Raw genomic sequence first — 22,689 nt, 5'->3', positions numbered from 1 at the left:
AGAACCAGTTTTGTCTTTTAAGCAGTTTTATTGTCCAAACATTAATCCGGTAAACACTCCATACAGTACAGATTTAAAGGTTGTAAAGACAAATAAAGGCCTCGGTGAGCTCAGTGTGCAAACCCCTGTAAACCTATCAAGTACATGCACATATATATGGACACATATACTAATATCATCCATACCTTAACCTCAGTTCTAAGGTCTCCAAGGTTGAAGATCTGAAATGCTGAGAATGGGCTTGTTCAATCTTCGAAACGCTGCATTTAGGATTTCATTCCAGCTCAAAATACGGCTGCGTTCACTATTAAAATGAACAATGCATCTATCCAGAAAGCAGCTTCACTCAAACTGAATGGCTTTTCTTCTCAAAACCTCAGCATAAACGCACCACTGACTGACCGGACGTCTTTACCTGTAGACACCATTGCTCAGAAGCTATATTTCAATAATAACAATAAAATTACAATATTATACATCAAAAATTAAAAATAGAAAGTATTACAATACTATTTACCATAAAAGCCTTAAAAAAGATGTAGTGTCAGGGGATGTGATATTAAAATATATACAAATTCTTTTTTCTTGACTGGGTATTTAAATATGCAATGTATGTTTTGGAAAAAAAATATGAACTACATTGAAATATATAAAAATACATACAATCTAAAATATTTTGTAAATTGTTAAAATCTATTGCATTAAATATACTGGAGTGCCCGTCAGTATACTTGGGGAGCCTCCCAAGAACACGTATATGTGAGAAACATTGTAATTCCATCGATTCATCAATTAAAAAAAATACATTCATTCTTTCAGCATGAACAGAAAAAAAAAATCCAAAGTTAATAACAGAAAATAGACTATGAGTAAACATGGACGTTGTGTTTTGGGTAATTCTAAGCCCTACGAGTGAATGGTGTGAATTTGTACATCTACACTCATCATCCACTACTAGAAACACAACTGTGACGCTTCAGACACGACAACATAATTCACAAAAAGATTAATTAATTAATTAATTCTGCTTTACAAAACTACTGACTGGGACTTTTAACTAGAAATGGGCCTTTTGACTGGAAAAGACCTGCAACCTTCTGCAAGACCAAAGCAGGTACTCTCAGCCTCAGACTCATGGGACTGTCTGATGCATATTTTATGCTAATGAGGTGTTCAGGATGTCCTCATCAACTCATCAAGTCAGAAAACTGTCATCTCACCAAGCTGTAACAACTTTCGTTTGTGTTGTCGTTGTATTGTAAGCAATAATATGGAACTTGCCCATTTGTGTTTGTCACTGTTAGCTGTTCGAGGGCATTGTGGTTGTTGTTCATCTATCACACTGTAAAAAATTACAACCTAAAAATTGCACCCTTGGTCCCACCTCTTAATGAGGCTTTCTAATAAGGTGGATGGTAAATGTTAGATGTGTCTGTCTTGACTTGGTAATTGATACAGTTGGCCTGTCTTAAGGTTGGATTAGACTCAATACTAAACTGTCTTGATTGGGAATAGACTCGGGACTTGCCTATCTTGATTTTGGAACTGCCTCAGGACTTGCCTGTCTTGAGTTGGGAATTGACTTTAGACTTGAATTGGGGCTTGATTGTCTTAACTTGGGAATTGACTCGGGACTTGCCTGTCTTGATTTTGGAATTGCCTCTGGACTTGTCTGTCTTAATTTTGGAATTGCCTCAGGACATGCTTGTCTTGATTTTAGAATTGACTCTGGACATGCCTGTCTTCAATTGGGAAATGTCTTGAGACTTGACTTGGGACTTAATTATCTTAACTTGGGAACTGACTCGGGACTTGCCTGTCTTGATTTTGGAATTGCCTTGGGACTTGTCTGTCTTAATTTTGGAATTGACTCGGGACTTGCTTGTCCTGATTTTGGAATTGACTCAGGACTTGCCTGTCTTGATTTTGGAATTGCCTCAGGACTTGTCTGTCTTGATTTTGGAATTGCCTCGGGACTTGCCTGTTTTGATTTTGGAACTGCCTAGGGACATGCCTTTCATGAGTTGGTCATTGACTCAGGACTTGCCTTTCATGAGTTGAGCATTGACTCAGGACATGCCTGTGTTGAATTGGGAATTGACTTGAAACTTAATTGTCTTGGGTTGGGAACTGACTAAGGACCTGCCTGTCAACTTGGAAGTTGACTAGGGACACTGTAGAGTTGAGAATTGAGTAAGGACTTGCCTATCTTGACTTGGGCATTGACTTTGTCCCACCAATAGACAGGGGACTCTGATAAAGTAGATAAGGAGTGTAGATGAATAATAACAATGTGGGCACTTCCATAATAATCACCTACAGATAACTAAGCAGATACAGTTATTTTGAATGATACAATGTATTGTACACAAGTTGGATTTTGACCCAACTCTTGTCTCCTTGTTTTTGCATCTTAAACTCATTCTGGAATCATAATTTTGGCAGATTTTCCTTAATCCTCTTCTGATTCATATTTCAAGGCATTCACATTATCTTTGTTGTCTTCTAGCTCCTTTTTGCAACTGTCCACCAACTTCTTTGCATCTGCGAACATTGTTCCTCGCATTGTAAGATTTTCGCACCTATGGAGATTCTTCTCATGAAGTTCACAGACATCAAGAGCTTCTATAAGCCTTTTTCTAGGGACTTTCAGGGCCTTATGAGAAGGCAAATGAAAAGCCAGACACACATTGTCCCACACGTAATACTCGGAGGAGGTTTGATGTTTCACAGTTAATCGTGCTTCATCAGTGTCTACTGAAAGTTCAAACTGGTGGCCACCAGAAATGGCTTGTGCATGCCAGATAATTTGCCCATCCTCATAACGAGCAAACTTACCGTCTTCAAGAAGTGGGAGGTCTCCAAAACGCTTGCTGTCTTGAGGACTGTGAATCAGCACAGCGTACACAATTTCCTGCTTGTAGAACATGGTCTTGAAGACCCTGAGAACTGGCTCCTTTCCTCCACAGTTCTGCTCCTTGTACAGTTCCATCAGCTCAGCCAGGGGAAATGTAAATCTGTAATTACCATAGCGGGATATATCATGCTGGAAAGCTGGTGAGGTGGTAAACTTCTTCAGGAATGTCTCTGTCATTTCGATTTTCTTATTCTCCAAGTAGAGTTTCTCTGCAGACTTGATCTCCTCTTCATTAATTGCTAATGTCCACCATGAAAACTCAGTGTTAGGGGGCCTAGTGTTAGGGGGTTTAATCTTCTCTGACTCCAGTATTGCTTTGAATGGTTCTTTGGTAGTGACATGGGCTACACTTGAAACATGAAATTCAACAGGAGTTGGATATTCAGGCACAGTTTTATCTAAGTAATCCAGTATCTTTGGTTTGTCTCTAGATTTTGCCTTAATGTTGTCAGTGTCCCTCCGGCCCAAATTACATATTTTCGTCCATATCGTAGGATCTTCGTCTATGTGTTTTCTCAGCTCTTCTAAACTCAGGTGCTTCCCGTCCACTGAGATCTCCGTCATGTCACGTAAATTTAAATCTGCCTTGAACTCCACCTGCATAGATAAAGATTACTGCACAAACTAGAAAACAATCCTGCTGTAGAACCTCTGAAGGGCTCTCCAAAAAAGTTCAAAAGCACAAGATTTTTTTCTGTTCTAAAAAACTGTCAACATATTTCTATAAACAATTCTAATGTGTGTTTTCTATAGAGTTCTGAATGAATGTATTAATTTAAAGTAAGAAAAACTTCAGTCATTGTGATGATTGAGAGATCAGTGCAGAATCTGCTCTGAATTGCTGGATTTGAGTTGAACAGATGTTGGAAGTCCATGTCACATGTTTTATTTTTCCTATAATTTAGTCAGTGCTAACAGTGTCTGCATGATGTACTGGCCAAACTCCTACTTGTGTTTGCCACCAACACTGGCCTTAACATGGTTCAATGTAAGTTGATATTAATGAGATATTTACATTTAAATTGACAGCCCTTTAGGCCATCATTGGCCTGGTTTCTGATGATGGTGATGCAATGTATGGCTTTCTACAGACCCACTGAAAAACACATCCCATGCTAAATTTGGCTACATTGGTGTCACATCCATGTACCCTGTACAGGTTATTCATGCTAGTTCAAAATTGATATTATTTCAATGTTTAAATAAACAGAAAGAAAAACAGGGGGAAGCATCTGTGCAGCCTATTCAGATTTGCCAGATTGGGATGATTCTACTCAATTGCTTCAATTTGGGAATTTTAACTCACTTGGAATCTAAAATCATTTTGCTTTGAGTGACCCTATACCTTAATTATGTTTATTTTATGTGAGGTCAGGAATGGCTTATTCTGCAAGTAAGTAAAGTTTCTCTGCAGACTTGATCTCCTTTAACCAAAATATCATTTGGAATAGTTTCTCGGTAGTGGTGTGGGCTACACTTAAAACATGAAATTCAACAGGAGTTGGATATGTTGGCACATTGTTAACTAATTAATCCAGGATCTTTGGTTTCTGCAGTTTGACTTAAACCTGTCAGTGTCTGACCGGCCCAACCGGCATACCTTTATGTCCTTTTTCTTCTCTGAGATCTCTGCCATTTCATGGGAATTGTATTCTGCCTTTATCTCCTCCTGCAAAGACAAAATTTAGAAGATGTCACATCTTAAATTTTTTCTCACAACAAACCAAATTAGAGCAGATGTCTGAGAGTCTGATCTGCATAATCAACAAAAACTTAGCTAGCAGAGCTGCCATCTAGCCAGGGTGCTATAATTTAGTCAGTGCTAACAGGGTCTGAATGATGTGTTGGCCAAACTCCTCCGTGTGTTAGCCACCAACAAGGACCGTAACATGGGTAAATGTAAGTTGATGCCCATCAAGTAATTTATCTTTGATATCAATTAGATATTTTTAATACAATTTCACAGCACATTCATTGGCCGTTCGTTCTACAGACTCGCTAAAAAACACACGCCATGTTAAATTTGGCTGCATTGGTGTTACATCCATTAACCCAGGACAGGTAATTCAAACTGGCTCAAAATGAATATTACTAAAAGTGTTTCAATGTTTAAATCCACAGGAAGTAGGTTACAGATAATATAATCTGTGCAGCCTATTCAGATTTGCCAGATATGGATGAGACCTCCAAGTTGGTTCAAAGCCCATTTCAGACTTCTAACCCACTTGGATTTTAGAATGCAAATTCGACCGGCACAACAGACATACCTTCTTCACTATCACTGGATCTTCATTTTTCAGGTCTTCTAAATCCACACGTTTCCGCTTCAATGAGATCTTAGCTTTTTCAAGTGAATCGTGTTCTGCCTTGAACTCCACCTGCAAAGATAATGGTTACTACACCAACTAGAAAACAGTCCTGCTGTAGATCCTCTGAAGGACCCAAAGAAGTCAAAAATAGAACTTTTTTAACAAGCTGTCAACCTGTTACCATAACCCATTTTGGTGTTTTGGTGACTGCTATAGAGTTCTGCCTGAATTCACTGAGATCATTTAAAGAGGAACTCTTATATATTAATATAATATAATATAATATATATATATTACCCTATGATTACTTCTGTGTTTCCTCTCAAAATCGCATTCTCAACTGAGATCAATGAACATCAGCTAATGTGCTTTCGTAGTTACTAGCGTGTAGCTGCAGCTGTTCAACACGGCTAACTCAGATTCAGATCCCTCTCAAATTCACATTCCCTTTGACAAATTAATGCACGGGCCAGAGGACCTGATTCTCAAACATGAATTTGAGAGGGATCTGAATCGGATACAACACCAGCAACAGCTTTTGTTTACAGTTTATTTTTACAGTTTTCTTACCTATTTTTGGAAGATGGCAAAGTCTGTGGAGGACTTTGATAAGGTCTGTTTCCAAAATGTTATAGAGTCATATTGATTTGAACCAGAATACACAAATGACTTGCAGTGGCTTAAAGAAGAGAGACAAACAAGGGAGAGAGAGAGAGAGACTGAACCTGCCAGCAGCAAAGCAGAACAACCCAGAGCGAATGGAAATTGACGGTATAAGCAAAAAACTACAACCCCATTTCCAAAAAAGTTGGGACACTGTGCAGAATGTGAATAAAAATAGAATGCAATGATATACAAATCATGTAAACCATATTTTTAAAGGAAAATACCACAAAGACAACGTATCAAATGCTGAAATTGAGAAATTGTTGCTTGATAAAGGATTTTAGCTGCTCAACAGTTCGGGGTCTCCTTTGTCATATTTCTCATTTTAGAATGCACCGAATGTTTTCAGACAGGTCTGGACTGCAGGCAGGTCAGTTTAGCACACGGACTCTTTTAATAGCCATGCTGTTGTAATGTATGCAGAATGTGGTTTGACACTGTCTTGCTGAAATTAGCAAGGCCTTCCCTGAAAAAGACGTTGTCTGGATGGCAGCAGATGTTGCCAAAACATGTATATATAATTTAGCATTAATGATTCACAGATGTGCATGTCACCCATGCCATGTGCACTAATGCCCCCTTATACCATCATGAATACTGGCTTTTGAACTGTGCGCTGATAACAAGCTGAGTGTTCTTTAGCCTGGAGGACACAGTGTCCATAATTTCCAAAAGAATTTTAAATGTTGATTTGTCGGACCACAGGACACTTTTCCACTCCACCTCAGTCCATTTTAAATGAGCTCAGGCCCAAAGAAGGCGGCAGTGTTTCTGGATCCTGTTATGTACAGTTTCTGCTTTGCGTTTTAGAGTTTTAACTTTCAATTGTGGATGCAGCGCCGAACTGTGTTCACAGACAGTGGTTTTCAGAAGTGTTTCTGAGCCCATACGGTGATTTCCACTACAAAATCATGTCTGTTTTTAATGAAGTGCTGCTTGAGGGCCCAAAGATCCTGGCCAGCAAATACTGGTTTTTGGCCTTGTGCCTTGCATACAGAGATTTCTCCAGATTCTCTGAATCTTTTAATGCTATTATGTACTGCAGATAAAAGCAGAAGTTCTTTGCTATTTTACGTTGAGAAACATTATTGTTGGATTGTTGCACCATTTGATTGCGCAGTCTTACACAGAGTGTTGAACCCCTCCCCATCTTTACGTCTGAAAGACTCAGCCTCTCTGGGATGCTTTTTTATACCCAATCATGTTACTGACCTTTTACCTGTTTTTTTTTTAGCATTATACAACTTTTATTGCCTTTTATTGTCCTGTCTCAACTTTTTTGGAACGTGTTGTTGGCATCAAATTCAAAATGGGCATATATTTTTCAAAAAACAATACAATTTCTCAGTTTCAACATTTGATTTGTTGTCTTTGTACTATTTTCAATGAAATACAGGGTTTAAATGATCTGCACATCATTGCATTTTGTTTTTATTTACATTTTGCAGAGCATCCCAACTTTTTTAGATGACGTCTTTCTCCAGGGAAAAACACAAAACCAACAGGGGGGATGCATCTGTGCAGCTTATTCAGATTTGCCAGATATAGATTATGTTACTGAATTGATTCATTTTGGACATTTTTAACTGACTTGGGCTGAAATCCAGTGACCCAATACTTTATTTCATTAAAACAAATGACTGAATTTTCCATTTCATACCAAAACAGTCACAACACTGCCTGAACTTTACCAAATATTTGAGTAGTGACTTTTAGCTAATTTTGAGCAGAATTCAAAAACTCTAGCCAGTACATGTCTAGCAAACACAGCTTTAAACAGTTTATGTGAACACACATAAAACCGTACAGCGTACAATTGTTCATTAAAACACAAAAACGTTTATTTGCAGTTTACTGTATGTAAGTATGTGTTTCAGGAAGTGACCATTCTTAATGTTCCACACTGATTTTCAGAATTTGGGACACATTTGCTTCAAAGCAATGAGATCTGACTGCTCACCATGCGGCCATGAGGGACAGGGAGGCAGTCTCACTTCCTGCGCTAAAATGCAGGGGTGTGGCTAAAATAAGGCTCCGCCCACATACTCAAACTCTGTGTTTGGGTAGTGACATGAAAATGAGGGACAACATTTTTTTGACCATCAAATCCACTCATTTGCCGCTTTATCAAAAGCTGATAAAAGATCACACACTTGGGTCGCATTTAAATAACTGTCAATACCAACTGCTTTTAAAACCACAGAATTCAGCCACACCCAGTGACATCCTGAAACTGTCACGTTAACAGTTTCGGGAAGACTTTTGCAATCAGATGACGTAATCAGATTATATGTAGGTTGTTACCACCCAATACAGCACATCAGCCAAAAACATTTAGAGCAGCATGAACTTTAACCAGCATCTGCTGTAAAACGGTGGCCTTCTGATAAATTACCCTTCACCCTCTGTGGTATAGAGTGACGTTGCTTCTTCATAGAATTTTCCATTCCACCCTAAATGGTGCAGCAGTTATGGAGGCCTAATAGAGGCGCCAGACAGTAACTGCTGCACCATTTAAGGTGGAATGGGAAGATCAAATTAGAGGCCATTCAGTAACGTTCTTAATATTAAAGAATGTCATCCTCTGTTTATGGTATTAAGGTGGGTAATTGTTTAATGGTTTAACCACAGAGACGAAGGCTAGTTGGTGGTGGTCATCACTGTAATGATGTCTCTGGGGACATTTTGCTGGCTCCATTTGAAATTCAGGCTATGCCACTGACTCACCACACAAATCACTCAACAAACCACTCTGAATGACTCTGTTTACATCTTAACTATTTAGTTATGTAGAAATTTTGACGGAAAATGGAGGGGATCCCCTTTAAGTATCCCACTATCCCACTTTATAAAACTTTTATTTTTTAAGAGTCAAATGATGCCAGCGTGCTCGCTCCTGTGATGGGAATTCACACCATCCCCCCGAGTCAGAATTGCTCATAGTGGTGGTGATAAGAACCAGACCTCTGAAGAGTGTAGTGCCTCTAAAAGCTCCCTCACAGAAAGTTATTACATGAAATGAGTGCCTGATATCTATTTTAAGATTTTGAACTATTTAACATCATCAGCATTCCATATAAACACTCAGAAGACACGTGTAGGTTCACTGGTGGTTTTGGATAGTTAATAAAATGTCTATATGTGTGTTACTAGACATGGCAACCCCTGGTTCCCATCACCACCACTGTAAAGAACCCTGAGTCTATAATACACCATTTAACATCAAGCCACTCTGAATAACTTTGATGACATCTTAATGATTTAAGTTTTTGCAGAAACACTTCCTTTTTTAAATTACTCAAGTATCTGTATAACAGTTAACTGTCAGTGTAGATACAAACTCCTTACCTTAGATTCAGAAGCAGTATTGCCCACATATGTTGCCATGTTTAGTCTGCGGTTCAACGAAAAAACCCAGCAAAATCAGGAAATCAGGTCTGCAGCTGACCGATCACAACCAGCACAATGTCCAGTCGAATGTGAAGTGAGGAAATAAAAACACTGCTTATATATCACTGAATTCCCTCCCACTGGAGGGATCATTGTGCGGAAACTGAAACTTACCTGAGAATAGAAACTGAAACTGAGACATTGCATTTGTGTGCATTTCTCTAACAATGCTATGATTTTGAGCTTTGAAAATGATAATATTGACGCAATATTGATATAAATAAAGAAAAATGAATTGCTGAGTATTCCATCAGCCTTTTCTAAATCCACATTTTAAAATATCGAATGGTTCTTCATTCTGTATAGGCTACACAAAGAATCAGCACATGTACATAGAGTTGTTAGTTTCCAACTCTTTGGCCACTTTATCAGAAACACTCAACATATAGGTGCATCATCAACATCATCTTCATCATCGAGAAAAGGGACCATCACAGGACCGTCTAATATGTCAGTGTTGCAGGTTTTGTCACACTGTGTTTTATTTACATACGTCATGAAGCACTTTAATGCATTTGTATGTATGACATTTTTATAAATAGTCCACTGGGGACAGTGCACAGGGCCTCTGACAGCCAGGGGCCTTGGGGGCCCCAAATACTTGGAAAAATCCATTGCAGATGCAAACATTAGATGAACAAACAGCCCTTGAATATGTACAAATGACTTCATATTGAATTCATATTTAAAGTCATAGCCTAGTGGCAGGCAAGGTGAGCCAGTAATCCGAAGGCTGTAGGTTCAAATCCCAGGACCAACTGAATATACCTGGTTGAGCACTTGGCAAGACACTTAACCCCCCACTGCCCCAGATGGTGCTGCTCTGTTCCCGGATTGGGCATAGTTAGGCAGCAAAATAACTAATTTGAGTGTTGAGTCAATAAAAGTAAATTAAAATCCTATTACAGTATGGACATAATAGGCTATTGCACATTAATATTTTTGTTTATTTTCTAAATGAAAAATACATTTCCAGCCATTGTCCAATATGGACAAACACAAATATGAAATATGGGAACTGTACACACATTTAAGGTCTTATGATTGTTGCTGGTGTTGCTGGGAAGACTCCAAACACCAAAGGGGTCTTACAAGGCCAGAACCCACTAAAGTCTGCAGCCCACCTGTTGTACAATTTGTGTTAGTCAAACCCAGTCTACTTGCGTTCTGCTAAGGCCTACAGCTATTATGTTTGGACTTAATAACCCCCCCCACCACCAACTCACCCCTTCATAAAACAGACCTGAACCGAACCAGTTTTGTCTTTTAAGCAGTTTTATTGTCCAAACATTAATCCGGTAAACATTCCATACAGTACAGATTTAAAGGTTGTAAAGACAAATAAAGGCCTCGGTGAGCTCAGTGTGCAAACCCATGTAAACGCACCACTTACTGACCGGACGTCTTTACCTGTAGACATCATTGCTCAGAAGCTATCACAATAGGAGTGATAGCTTCTGAACTGAATCCAGTGAGACTGAGCAAACCTTCAGGCCTGAAATGCTTCCATATTGCCCTGAATGTTTAGCTAGCATCTCCTTGTTAGCTAAAGTGCAGTTTGCAGTTTTGGATAGTTAATAAAATGTCTATATGTGTGTTACTAGACATGGCAACCCCTGGTTCCCATCACCACCACTGTAAAGAAAGCTGAGTCTATAATACACCATTTAACATCAAGCCACTCTGAATAACTTTGATGACATCTTAATGATTTAAGTTTTTGCAGAAACACTTCCTTTTTTAAATTACTCAAGTATCTGTATAACAGTTAACTGTCAGTGTAGATACAAACTCCTTACCTTAGATTCAGAAGCAGTATTGCCCACATATGTTGCCATGTTTAGTCCGCGGTTCAACGAAAAAACCCAGCAAAAATCAGGAAATCAGGTCTGCAGCTGACCGATCACAACCAGCACAATGTCCAGTTGAATGTGAAGTGAGGAAAAAAACAAACAAACACCGCTTTTATATCACTGAATTCCCTCCCACTGGAGGGATCATTGTGCGGAAACTGAAACTTACCTGAGAATAGAAACTGAAACTGAGACATTGCATTTGTGTGCATTTCTCTAACAATGCTATGATTTTGAGCTTTGAAAATGATAATATTGACGCAATATTGATATAAATAAAGAAAAATGAATTGCTGAGTATTCCATCAGCCTTTTCTAAATCCACATTTTAAAATATCGAATGGTTCTTCATACGGTACAGGCTACACAAAGAATAGGAAACATCATAAACACAGGCTCCCCCCAGCTTTTACTGGAACAAATGATAAGTTCTGGAATGATGTCTGGATCTGCTGCAGCACTGTGGAGCATTTATCATTGTGTGGAATCGAAACTGAAACTGGAAAAGTGTGTTTGTGTGCATTTCTCTAGCAATGCAATGACTTTGAAAATGATGATACTGATGCAATATTGATATAAATAAAGAAAAATGAATGGCTGAGTATTCCATCAGCCTTTTCTAAATCCACATTTTAAATGTTGAATGGTTCTTCATACGGTACAGGCTACACAAAGAATAGGAAACATCAAACACAGGCATAAACATAAACTTGTTCTTCAGTAAAGTCCGTGGTTCTGTACAGAACAATGAACACTCAAAGAACCATTTGAATGCAAAATGTAAAGCTTGCAACCCATGTACACAGAGTTGTTAGTTTCCAACTCTTTGGCCACTTTATCAGAAACACCCAACATATAGGTGCATCATCAACATCTTCATCAACGAGAAAAGGGACCATCACAGGACCATCTAATATTTCAGTGTTTTTGTCATACAGTGTTGTATTTACATACGTCATGAAGCACTTTTATGCATTTGTATGTATGAGTATGGGTATAGTGCACGGGGCCTCTGATGGCCAGAGGCCTTTGGGGTCCCAAATACTTGGGAAAATCCATTGCAGGTGCAAACAGATTAGATTAAGTCATAGCCTGGTGGTATGAGAAGTGACCCAGTAATCAGAAGGTTGTGTGTTCAAATCCTAGGACTGACAATGTATCTGACTGTGCCTTTGGCAAGACACTTAACCCCCAGATGGTGGTACTCTGGTCCTCGATTGGGCATAGTTAAGCAGCAAAACGACAAACTTCCTCTGTTAGATCATTAATATCATATTACAGTATAGACACAATAGAATACTGCACATTAATACGGCTAATTTTGTTTATTTTCTAAATGAAAAATATATTTCTAGCCCAAGTCTGCAGCCCACCTATTGTACAATTTGTGTTAGTCACACCCAGTCTGCTTGTGTTCTGCTAAGACCTGGAACTGTTGTGTTTGAAATTTTTCCAATATACAGACTTAATAACCCCCCCACCCCCAACTCACCCCTTCATAAAACAGACCTGAACCGAACCAGTTTTGTCTTTTAAGCAGTTTTATTGTCCAAACATTAATCCGGTAAACATTCCATACAGTACAGATTTAAAGGTTGTAAAGACAAATAAAGGCCTCGGTGAGCTCAGTGTGCAAACCCATGTAAACCTATCAAGTACATGCACATATATATGGACACGTATGCTAATATCATCCATACCGTAACCTCAGTTCTAAGGTCTCCAAGGTTGAAGATCTGAAATGCTGAGAATGGGCTTGTTCAATCTTCGAAACACTGCATTTAGGATTTCATTCCAGCTCAAAATACAGCTGCGTTCACTATTAAAATGAACAATGCATCTATCCAGAAAGCAGCTTCACTCAAACTGAATAGCTTTTCTTCTCAAAACCTCAGCATAAACGCACCACTGACTGACCGGACGTCTTTACCTGTAGACACCATTGCTCAGAAGCTATAGTAATAGGAGTGATAGCATCTGAACTGAATCCAGTGAGACTGAGCAAACCTTCAGGCCTGAAATGCTTCCATATTGCCCTGAATGTTTAGCCAGCATCTCCTTGTTAGCTAAAGTGCAGTAGAGTTCTTAAAAATCCTATTTGAGGAATAATGCTAAGTGCTAAATCAATAATATTGTTAGACTATGTTACAGTGAGGTGGCAAACAATGACATACACTGCTTTGGTCTTGCTGCAACAGGATGGTGATGATGATGATGAGGACGCCATCCATGCTAATCACAGCACATGAGCCTTCAAACCAGCAGCAGCACAATAGTGAAATGCAGCCATGCACGTTAATTCAAACATACATTTCTGTGGCCATTGCTTGTAACGTTGAGCCCCACTTCATTCTAGTTTTCAGGTAATAACTTGTGGCTTAATGCATTGTTGCTTTCCTCCTTTTGTGGCAGGACTGCACACAGTAGGCACTCTAATGGTTAAGCCTAGTCTAGACTAAATTCAGTCTGGATTCCTGACAAAACTTCTTTTTGTCTAGGATTAGGCTTAACAACATTCATTTAGGTCCAGGCAGTGACCCTAACTGAGGCAATACACCAGCGGTCTTAAAATCCAGAACTTGAATCCAGTTTCCAGTTCTGGATTCTGTAACAACTGGTGGCTAATTGAACTGGTGATGTTATTGACCACCTAAGGCTGGTTTCCCAGATGTAGATCAAGCCTAGTCTTGGACTAACAATTTCCATTGGTAATTCACCACTGATCCTGCAATTTAGCCCAATATCAGGCTTAATCCATGTCTACCAGTGATACCATAACTACCAGTGATGACAAAATCCAGGGCCGGAAACTTGAATTCGGGTCAATTTACAAGGATTAAGCATAGTTCTGCGCTACACAGCATTCTGAATGGAGGTTCTCTATTGAAATGGAAATGTAGCCCATGACTGGGCTCAATCCCTGTCCAGGAAAATGACCTTTAATGACTGTATTTGAAGACCTCTGCAACGCACAGAGGCACTAGCAATGATATATCAAGATAGCAACGCATCTGGATTATGTGAAGGCACTCAAATGGTGTACAGTGAAGAATAATCAATAAATCACACCATTTGTCATATACTGACAGAGTGGTCTATGCAACCATGCCATGAAGCTAAGAGAGGAGCAGCGGGTTAATCTGTAGTTATGTGCAGAAATTAATCGTGAAAGCTAAGGCAGGGGTTAAGCTTCAGCCTGGTCTACACCGGCCATACGAAAAAAGCAAGACATAACTGTCAAAAGCAGAACTGCAACTAAACTGAACTAATCTGGGTGGGCTATAAATCTTGAAATTAGACTGGACACACCTACGGTATGAAAAAGGGGAGGGATTTATTGGGTATCGCCAACAACCTCTGGCCAATTCAATTCTTTCCTCTCAGTCTCGAGGCTCATTAGGTGGTGGGATCTTCACAGCCGACGGCTCCACCCCCCAGATCTCCCGAGCGTATTCCGAGATCGTCCGGTCGCTGGAGAACTTTCCAGAAGCGGCAATGTTCCTGATCACCTTCTTGGTCCACTCTTTGGGGTTCTGAAGTCAGGAAGAGGAGAGAAAAGGTCTTTTAATGTGCACTCCAGCTAACATTATAAGACTGGCCAACAATACTGTAATACTAAATATAGTCATATTAACAGTGTTAACACTCTTAACAAGTTAACAAGTCTCAGAAATTATAGTAAATGACCAATGAGAAGCAGTTCAGTCATAATTAGGATGTAGATCAAATGCTCCACTGCTCAGTTAAATCAACCATAAAACACTACAGTTAAGGCTAAAACACTAAAATGTGCAGGGCAAGTATATTCCAGGACCCATGTTGGGAACCTGTGCTCTACACTATTCCTTTCTTCAGTCAAAACTCAGTGGCGAAGTGACACTTCTGGAGTCGGGTTTGTTGTACATGTAATTTGCTCACCTTGTAGAGCTCATTGACTTTCTCCTGACAGCTGATATAAGCCTCATAATCAGCAAACACCTTGAATCTGAGACAGAAAATAAGCATTGAGCAAATATTTAAGTCTTTTTAGATCAAAACAACAATTCAGTGCTTAATTCTTCTATAAATAACAATGGATGGAGATCTAACTTGGACTAGTACAGACAAAACATCTGTCAGAGGGGTGGAAATATACAAACAAACCAACATTTGTATTATAAATACGTATTAGTGGTGAAACAGCACATCATGAAGAGCACATCATGACATTATGATATAAACAATGCGAAACAGTGAATGTGCATTGTGGAGACGCGACAATAAGAACCCGTTTTTTGTTTAAACTGGAGCTGGCGACTTATGTTCTTAACTAGAACTAGGCTGGTCTGCTAGCTAACAGGCTAAAAGATAGAAAACATGCTAAACAACTCATTATTAATATCACAGGCTTGAGTTAAAGTACCAACGGTATGATAAACTGTAAAACGGCAACATAAAAGTCTAAAAGTCACTTGAATTTCTTACGTTTCATGTTCATGGTCTAGTCAGAAGTCGCGTCAAACCCAGGCTGAATCCCAAATGGCTCTGTACTCCCTAAATAGTGTTCTAGCTATGAAAGTTTAGAAATTCTAGCCTCTACAGCCAAACAGTGATCATTTATCTAGTATAGATGTGTCTGAGTCCCAAATGACCATTTTTAGTGATATTTTGCATTGTTGGGCTGCAGGACCCAGTATTTAAATTCCTATGTAGTGCACTATGTAGGGAGCAGGGAGCCATTTGAGATTCAGCCCCAGCATGAGAAGAGGGGAGCCGCTGAATTGGTGCTAAATGCGACTCGTGGTGGTAATTTGGTGACCAAAAAGTACTTATAAAGCAAAGGTTGTGTGTTAAACAGTGTCATCACATTTTCACTGTTATGACGAAAAAGTAAAAAAAAATTCATAAAATACCCGCAATATACAGCGATGGGCGACTGAACGTTCTCATTTAGCAGTCCATGTTTGCTTGGCAACAACACCGTATTCTAAAGGAACTACATTTCTTGGAGGAATACTTGTTTATGTTGATTATTATTAATAATAGCTTTAAATATTTTCTGTAATTGTGTATTTTATGTTCGCTGCCATTTTCATAAAAGCAATAAGCCACTTGAGGCTGTGCGTTACTGTGATTTTATCACAGGCAAGGCAGTTTTAGGCACTCTGCTTCCCGTCGTGCTAAAGAACACCCTTCCTGTGATAAAATCTTGTGGCTTATTGCTTTATTCTATTAATTATGACATCTAATATATCTGCATTGTTTAAACACCATTTAGCACCTCTCTCCAGCAGCCCTCCTGCCTCCCAGCTTTAGTGTAATTATTAAGCTGTGCAACATTATTATAGTCATCATTATACTTAACTAAAATAACACATCCTCTACAGAGAACAGACTTGAAGTTTTCTTTACAAATTTTAGTGCACAATTTCTATTTATGTACTGATTTTAATACATTGAACCAAAATTTAAATATAAAATGTGCTATAACTTTTGCACGGCCCACATTTTTTGCTTTTTGCCCCCCCGAATATGTTAAATTTAACAAATAATTGTGCAATAAATGTGCAGAAGTGTGTTCTCAGCAGAGGACGTGTAACTTATTTTCATCAACAAAATGTAGTTTTAAACTTTTTCTAATGACAAAAAAATAAAACAAGATTACCGGTCATGATTCATCAGCATGCTGACGATGTCTTTAAACAGCTCTGGCTTCTGGGGGCTGAAGAATCCGGTGCGGATCTGATCCATCACCTGCCTGAGCTCCGGCAGACGATCGTAGTATTCTTGAGCGTTATACCTGCACAAAGACCAAAAACAAGAACGGTTCTACGCTACCAAAAAGGGTTATAGCTTTTAACAACTGCCACAAAACAAATATCTTTATTAATAGAACCATCAAGAACCTTCAAGACTGTAGGTTCCCTGAACATGCATTTCTCTCTCTGTGTGTCTCACCCCTTGCGGTCCATGGCCTCCACATCCTCCACTCTCATGCCGAAGATGAAGAGGTTCTCCTCCCCGGCCTCCTCCGCCATCTCCACGTTGGCTCCGTCCATGGTGCCGATGGTCAGCGCTCCGTTCAGCATGAACTTCATGTTGCCTGTGCCGGAAGCTTCTGTTCCTGCTGTGGAGATCTGCTCGGACAGGTCTGCCGCCGGGATCACTGGACAACGACAGTGACAGCTTAGAATCGCTTGTCTTATAATACTTTCTAGATTTCAACATTACAAACTGGAAAAGTAGTTATGAAATGATTGATACACTGTACTGATTTATTTATAAGAGTATTTTATCAAGTTAAGTGCCTCAAGACTTGATCACTGCTTTTGAAATATGAGACATTAAGATCATTACAACTTCATTTTTTCAGCTCTGTTCATCATTTCGAAGACATCTAACAAATATTTTTACTTCCTATTAATTATTTGAACATTTAAGGTTATGGAGTTCTAGTTTCATATTAGAATCCATTTATATGTTTATCTGCAACAAATGTAGTTTTGTATTGAAAACATTCATTTGAGATCAGTTATAAGACTTAAGGGGCCTGTTAAGGATATAAAATAGAAATAAATATCAACTTACAGGACAATTTAAATTAGATTTTTTTTTTAAAAATCTCTTAAAAAAAGTAAAGAAGAAAAAGGTGCCATTGAATTTCAATTGAGGGCTCAATTTCAGCTTTACAGGCTGATTTTGTCGACACTTTCACTCCCACAGCTGCAGCACGGTCAAAAGCAGGAGTGTCCAGTTCCTGCAAGCTGTGTGATATTTGACCCTGCAGGAGTGCTCACCTTTCTCTGCGAGCGAAACTCTGTAGTTCTCCAGGAAAATCACCTTCAGTCGGTCACCCACCACAGGGTCATTATTCACCACGTCCGCCACCGATGTGATCAGTTTTATGATCATCTTAGCCATGTGGTACCCAGGTGCAGCCTGCAGGGGGCAGCGTAGATGAAAATAATGGGTAGGATAGGACATAATAGTGATGCAAAACTTTTCAACTAGAATTTTAGAAATATTTGTGTTTTTTTTTCAACAAAATATCAGAAAATTGTTGAAATTATTTTTCCAAAATAGTTTGCAAAATTAAGGAAAGACCCACCTTGCCTCCGATCATTATTGTTCTTGGTACAAATTTCTTGTTTGGCTCTTTTTTGATCCCTACAGAAGACAGAGTATTAAAGAAAGTAGTAAAGAACAGTGATTTATCACAATGAAGTAGAGATAAGTAGAGAAATCAAATAGAAACAAGTCAGAATAATAAAAAATGCATTGTAGTAATTTGTCCTTTGGTTTATAATGTGTAATGTACAGATGTTCAAACAGAAGCAGTTTCTCCTCTCTACAGACAGGGGGCAGTAAGGAACCACATGTACTGCACAGCACTAGTGTTATGCTGAGTTTACAAGACATTCTGGTATCTGTGGATAAAAAAGCATTAACACGTTGCTGGTTTGCTGTTGGACTTTCAAATATGAAAGTCAGAGTCATTCAAAAATGAAATCTCATTTTAAAGGACCACCATCAAGGACCAACCAGGTTTCTCACTTTGTTTTAGTTAAAGGGCCCTTAGGGTCCTACATTTTTCCATTTAACCCACATTTGTGTGTTTTTTTGCACCAAAATAGGCGTTATTATTATTTACATGCATTTTAAACAGGGTTTTTGTTACTGTGCCTTTAAGACTGACATAAATGGACTCTGTTCTGATTGGCTGTCCTGCATTCTGAGTCATTCAAAAAGCACTTAGAGCTAAAACACTCCTTTTAACTTCAATATGAATGAGTGGGGCTAAACTGATGTAGGCTGAACAGGTGGAGATATGCAAATGAGTTGGTTCTCATGACATCACAGTAACAATTCATTCAAAGCAGGCTCAGTTTTCATACACTGACTGTATGGACTGAGAAATGAAAGGTACATTTTGAAAATTACTGTGGGCCACGACTTTGGAAATGGGTAAATATGCCTATTTTGATGTAACTTTGAAAAGGATTCTTCCATAAAATCCACACGCCTGTAATACGCCGCTGTCACTATAGTCATGTTAGAACTGAAGTCTGGGGGGAGAAGCAAGGTTGAAACCCCTTCTTTTTCCCAATGTAACACCCTATAAATTCATATCCTCACCTTCCATTCCCATGATGAAGTGTTCGCAATCCCCACTGCATCTCAATCCTGTTCCTTATCAGTCCTACTACAACTATGAGGTGGGTCTGGCCTTCTAGCTACAGGCAGAAGCTGCCCAGAACTCCAGCCCAAGTCCTCAGAGTTCCCCCCCTTTCTCAAATCAGTCTTCCCTCATACTACCACCACCATGCTGAAGGCATGATCTGAACTCAAAAAAAGCTAAAGGGAGCAGCTGGAGAGCATCTGATCATCAGAAAAAGCAGATCGTGGAGTTAACTCACCTCACAGGAGAGTGCATGTCTGCCTGTTAGCACCATCCAGCTTATAAAGAAATATCGCCTCGTTCAGAGGTTCAGAGTGACCAGCTGCTAGTCAGATGTTTGCAAATATCTACATACAATTCTAATTAAAGCCAAAACAAACTGTCATTTTGTCTGTTTATGGTCAGTAATCCGTTACACAGTCATCATTAGTGCTGATGTTGCCTGTGAGAAGTGGCAGCAGAGGCCTTTTTCTTACTGTTATAGTAGGTGATGATGTGGAGGCAGTTGAGCAGCTGTCTCTTGTACTCATGGATTCTTTTGACCTGAATGTCGAAGATGGACTCCGAATTGATCTTCACCTTGTACTCCTTCTCCAGGTACGCAGCTAACTTCTGCTTGTTCTCCTATAAACAGCCCCACACAGTATGATTAGTCATTATATCAGGGATGAAGCATGTTATGGCTCTGTATGACACTCTAATTACCCGACACCACAGACCGTCATTATCATTATTATCCAGTGATATGAGCAGGGAAACGACAGAACACTTCACACCTCTTCTTGCATGATGGGTGAAGCTGGGTGAAGAGTGCAATGAAAAGCATGGAGAGATACTGACCTGCTTTACTTTGGCCACATCCCTGATGAACGCCTCGTTGTCGATGTAGTCCAGCAGCTTCTTCAGCTGGAACAGGTCCGTCATGAACTCCTCACCGATTTTCTACAGAGGAATGACATCACACACAGAGCAGCGTTGCTGTGTCATTAACACCAGAGGTGGGCGACATGATGAGATTTTATTGTTTTTGTGACAAATTCTGATATCATGATATGCTTTTCTGAGCAAACTGTGCATATCGCCAGTAAAGAACACCGACTGACTGCAATGTTTCTTTACAAAAAGAGCACAATTAGTCTTTAGCGCAGCACAGTAGGTGAAATGTTGAATAACATACAAAATTTTTAATGTCTGTTTTAAGGTACTAGTAGAGTATTGTGTGTCCAAGGCTTATATTACAAGCCTCATTGCTCAAATCCAATCTCTCTGACACGATGGTTCACTCTCAATGTGAATGAACCAGCGTCCTGAAATGACCCGCATGTGCACATCCTACTCAGTAACGTCACGTGAATGAATCACACGCGTCATCAGCACAAACTAACGAGCTTCACTGCCAAGATAATTAACTCTGATCAGCTCTCAGCTGTTCGTTATTAGAGCGAGACAAAGGCAAAAAAGGTGAGATGTGCTGCTTTTCTACCGTTTACAGGCTTTAACTTCTGTTCGGCACTGCTGCCATGGTAACGCTGAATGATGGCGGAGGAAAAAAAACACATGAATTCTGATCTGAGCGTCACATTAAGGTCGCATGACGACGAATTGGATACGTATCCCATCTAGGACCGCATATGAAAGTGGATCAGGTTGGATTTGAAAAGATCAGATTTGCGTGTCCACACAGCCCTGAAAACATCAGATCTGAGTCACATTAGGGTAAAAAATCGGATTTGTGCCACTTCAACCTGGTGATGTGAACATACATGTGATACATATTGAGTGTCGTAAAAATGTCATTAAGTATGATCCCTCTGCCATATCGTCCACCCCTAATTAGCACCACTTCCCACGGCTCCGCACCACGAAAATATGAAATTACAGCTAATTATTAACTACAAGGTTGATAGTGTCAGATCCAAGTAGGAGCTGAACTCTGCAGGAAAGTAGCCGGTGACTCCTGCGCTAGGTGATCAGTACCTCAGCGATGATGTCAGCCAGGCCGGGGTTGCAGAGCAAGAGCCAGCGGCGAGGCGTGATGCCGTTCGTCTTGTTCTGGAACTTCTCAGGTTCCACATCATGAAAGTCCTTAAACCTTCAGGGATAGTGAAAGAATTTAACATCACAGCATTAACCTAATAAACCTTAGCAGCGTAAACCTACTGTACGTGTAATTAATTACTTCAATTATTAACTGTATAATCAACAATAACAGCTCCGGGGCTCTGACAGTAAAAGCAGTCAGCATATCAAAACAGGGCTTTACTCACACTGTGCTTTTGACAATCTCTGAGTGGATGCGAGCGACTCCGTTCACAGCGCGGGAGCCCACCACACACAGGTGGGCCATGTTAATCCTCTTTGGATCGCCCTCCTCGATCAGAGACATCCTCCGCAAACGGTCATTATCTCCTGGATACAGTGCTGCTATTCTCTAACACAGACAGAGAGATACGATACGTTTACTCTTTCCAATCACTGTATCAGAAACCCCGTACCACTCACTGGCCACTTTCTGAGCTCCACCTACCTTACAGGTCCACTTTATTGGGGTTAAATTACAGGCTGTAGTCTGTTGCTGCACAGTTCATCAGCCCCTCTCAACCCCATTCTATATTGGTCAGTTTCTAACCACAGAACTGCTATTGTCTAGATATTACCAGGATGGAGGACCAGCACAGACATAGCGGTGTTGCTGGGGTTTTTACACGACAGTGTCACCGAGAGTGACCACCACCCAAATATATCAAGAACAGAGCGACTCTGTGGTCTGACCACTGATGAAGGTCCATCAACAGATGAGCTACAGTCTCTAACTGTACACCAGCAGGGTGGAGCTACAGGAGAGGGGTGTCTGATAAAGTGACCATACTTACATTCAGGTGACGCCGGTTGATCTCATAGATGATCTCCAGGTGTCTGGGTAGGAGTTTCTCAAACATGTAGACAGGCCAACGTTCCAGAGCCTCCGGGAGAACTGTATGGTTTGTGTAGGCGCATGTCTTTGAGGTAATCTCCCAGGCCTACACACACACACACACACACACACACACACACACACACACGCTATTAAGTGAGATCACGAAAGCATTTCGTTTTCCTGATTTAATGAATAATACAGGTAAAAGAAATTCATCGTAAGGTGGATTTTAGAATACAAGAATCAATTCTGATTGATCATAATAATACTTAGCTCAGGAAAGTCAAGGTGAATTTAACAGATAATCAGATGAATAGAAATTAGGAGCAAGTATCTACAGAGAATCTACAGTGCCATCCAAATAAAGTGTTACTATTGTTTTTATTGTTGATCGGATGGAACACCCAGTATTCAAGCTT

The 22,689-nt window shown here is 39.7% G+C and overlaps 2 protein-coding genes across 3 annotated transcripts in view; both read right to left on the bottom strand.

Annotated features, from left to right (window-relative positions):
• On the bottom strand, positions 1–11,186 carry LOC118824212. 2 transcript variants are annotated; one of them, XM_036594222.1, is made up of 4 exons: positions 11,142–11,186; positions 5,185–5,295; positions 4,518–4,586; positions 1–3,514 (listed from the first exon to the last, which is right to left on the bottom strand). In XM_036594222.1, the coding sequence occupies exons 1-4, from the start codon at positions 11,178–11,180 to the stop codon at positions 2,453–2,455; spliced, it is 1,281 nt and encodes a 426-aa protein (XP_036450115.1). In that variant the 5' UTR covers positions 11,181–11,186; the 3' UTR covers positions 1–2,452. The 2 variants fall into 2 exon arrangements, with proteins under 2 accessions (XP_036450115.1, XP_036450114.1); XM_036594221.1 differs by lacking the exon at positions 11,142–11,186 and adding an exon at positions 9,241–9,400.
• A 1,532-nt stretch (positions 11,187–12,718) lies between these two features.
• The window catches only part of pygb (phosphorylase, glycogen; brain), a 33,509-nt gene continuing 23,538 nt past the window's right edge, over positions 12,719–22,689 (bottom strand). Inside the window, exons 10-20 of the mRNA XM_036594220.1 lie at positions 22,227–22,373; positions 21,621–21,784; positions 21,331–21,445; positions 20,194–20,295; positions 19,830–19,977; positions 18,283–18,341; positions 17,972–18,113; positions 17,133–17,340; positions 16,840–16,974; positions 15,114–15,180; positions 12,719–14,728 (exon numbers count right to left, since the gene is read on the bottom strand). Of these exons, the coding sequence (XP_036450113.1) occupies positions 14,576–14,728; positions 15,114–15,180; positions 16,840–16,974; positions 17,133–17,340; positions 17,972–18,113; positions 18,283–18,341; positions 19,830–19,977; positions 20,194–20,295; positions 21,331–21,445; positions 21,621–21,784; positions 22,227–22,373 (1,440 nt within the window). The 3' untranslated portion in view covers positions 12,719–14,575. The remainder of the gene's footprint in view (positions 14,729–15,113; positions 15,181–16,839; positions 16,975–17,132; positions 17,341–17,971; positions 18,114–18,282; positions 18,342–19,829; positions 19,978–20,193; positions 20,296–21,330; positions 21,446–21,620; positions 21,785–22,226; positions 22,374–22,689) is intronic.

The sequence above is a fragment of the Colossoma macropomum genome, unplaced genomic scaffold (genome assembly GCF_904425465.1).
Source record: "Colossoma macropomum unplaced genomic scaffold, Colossoma_macropomum, whole genome shotgun sequence".
Taxonomy (NCBI): Eukaryota; Metazoa; Chordata; class Actinopteri; order Characiformes; family Serrasalmidae; genus Colossoma; species Colossoma macropomum.
The sequence above is the reverse complement of the archived record's forward strand: the minus strand, read 5'-3'. Positions and strand labels throughout refer to the sequence as shown.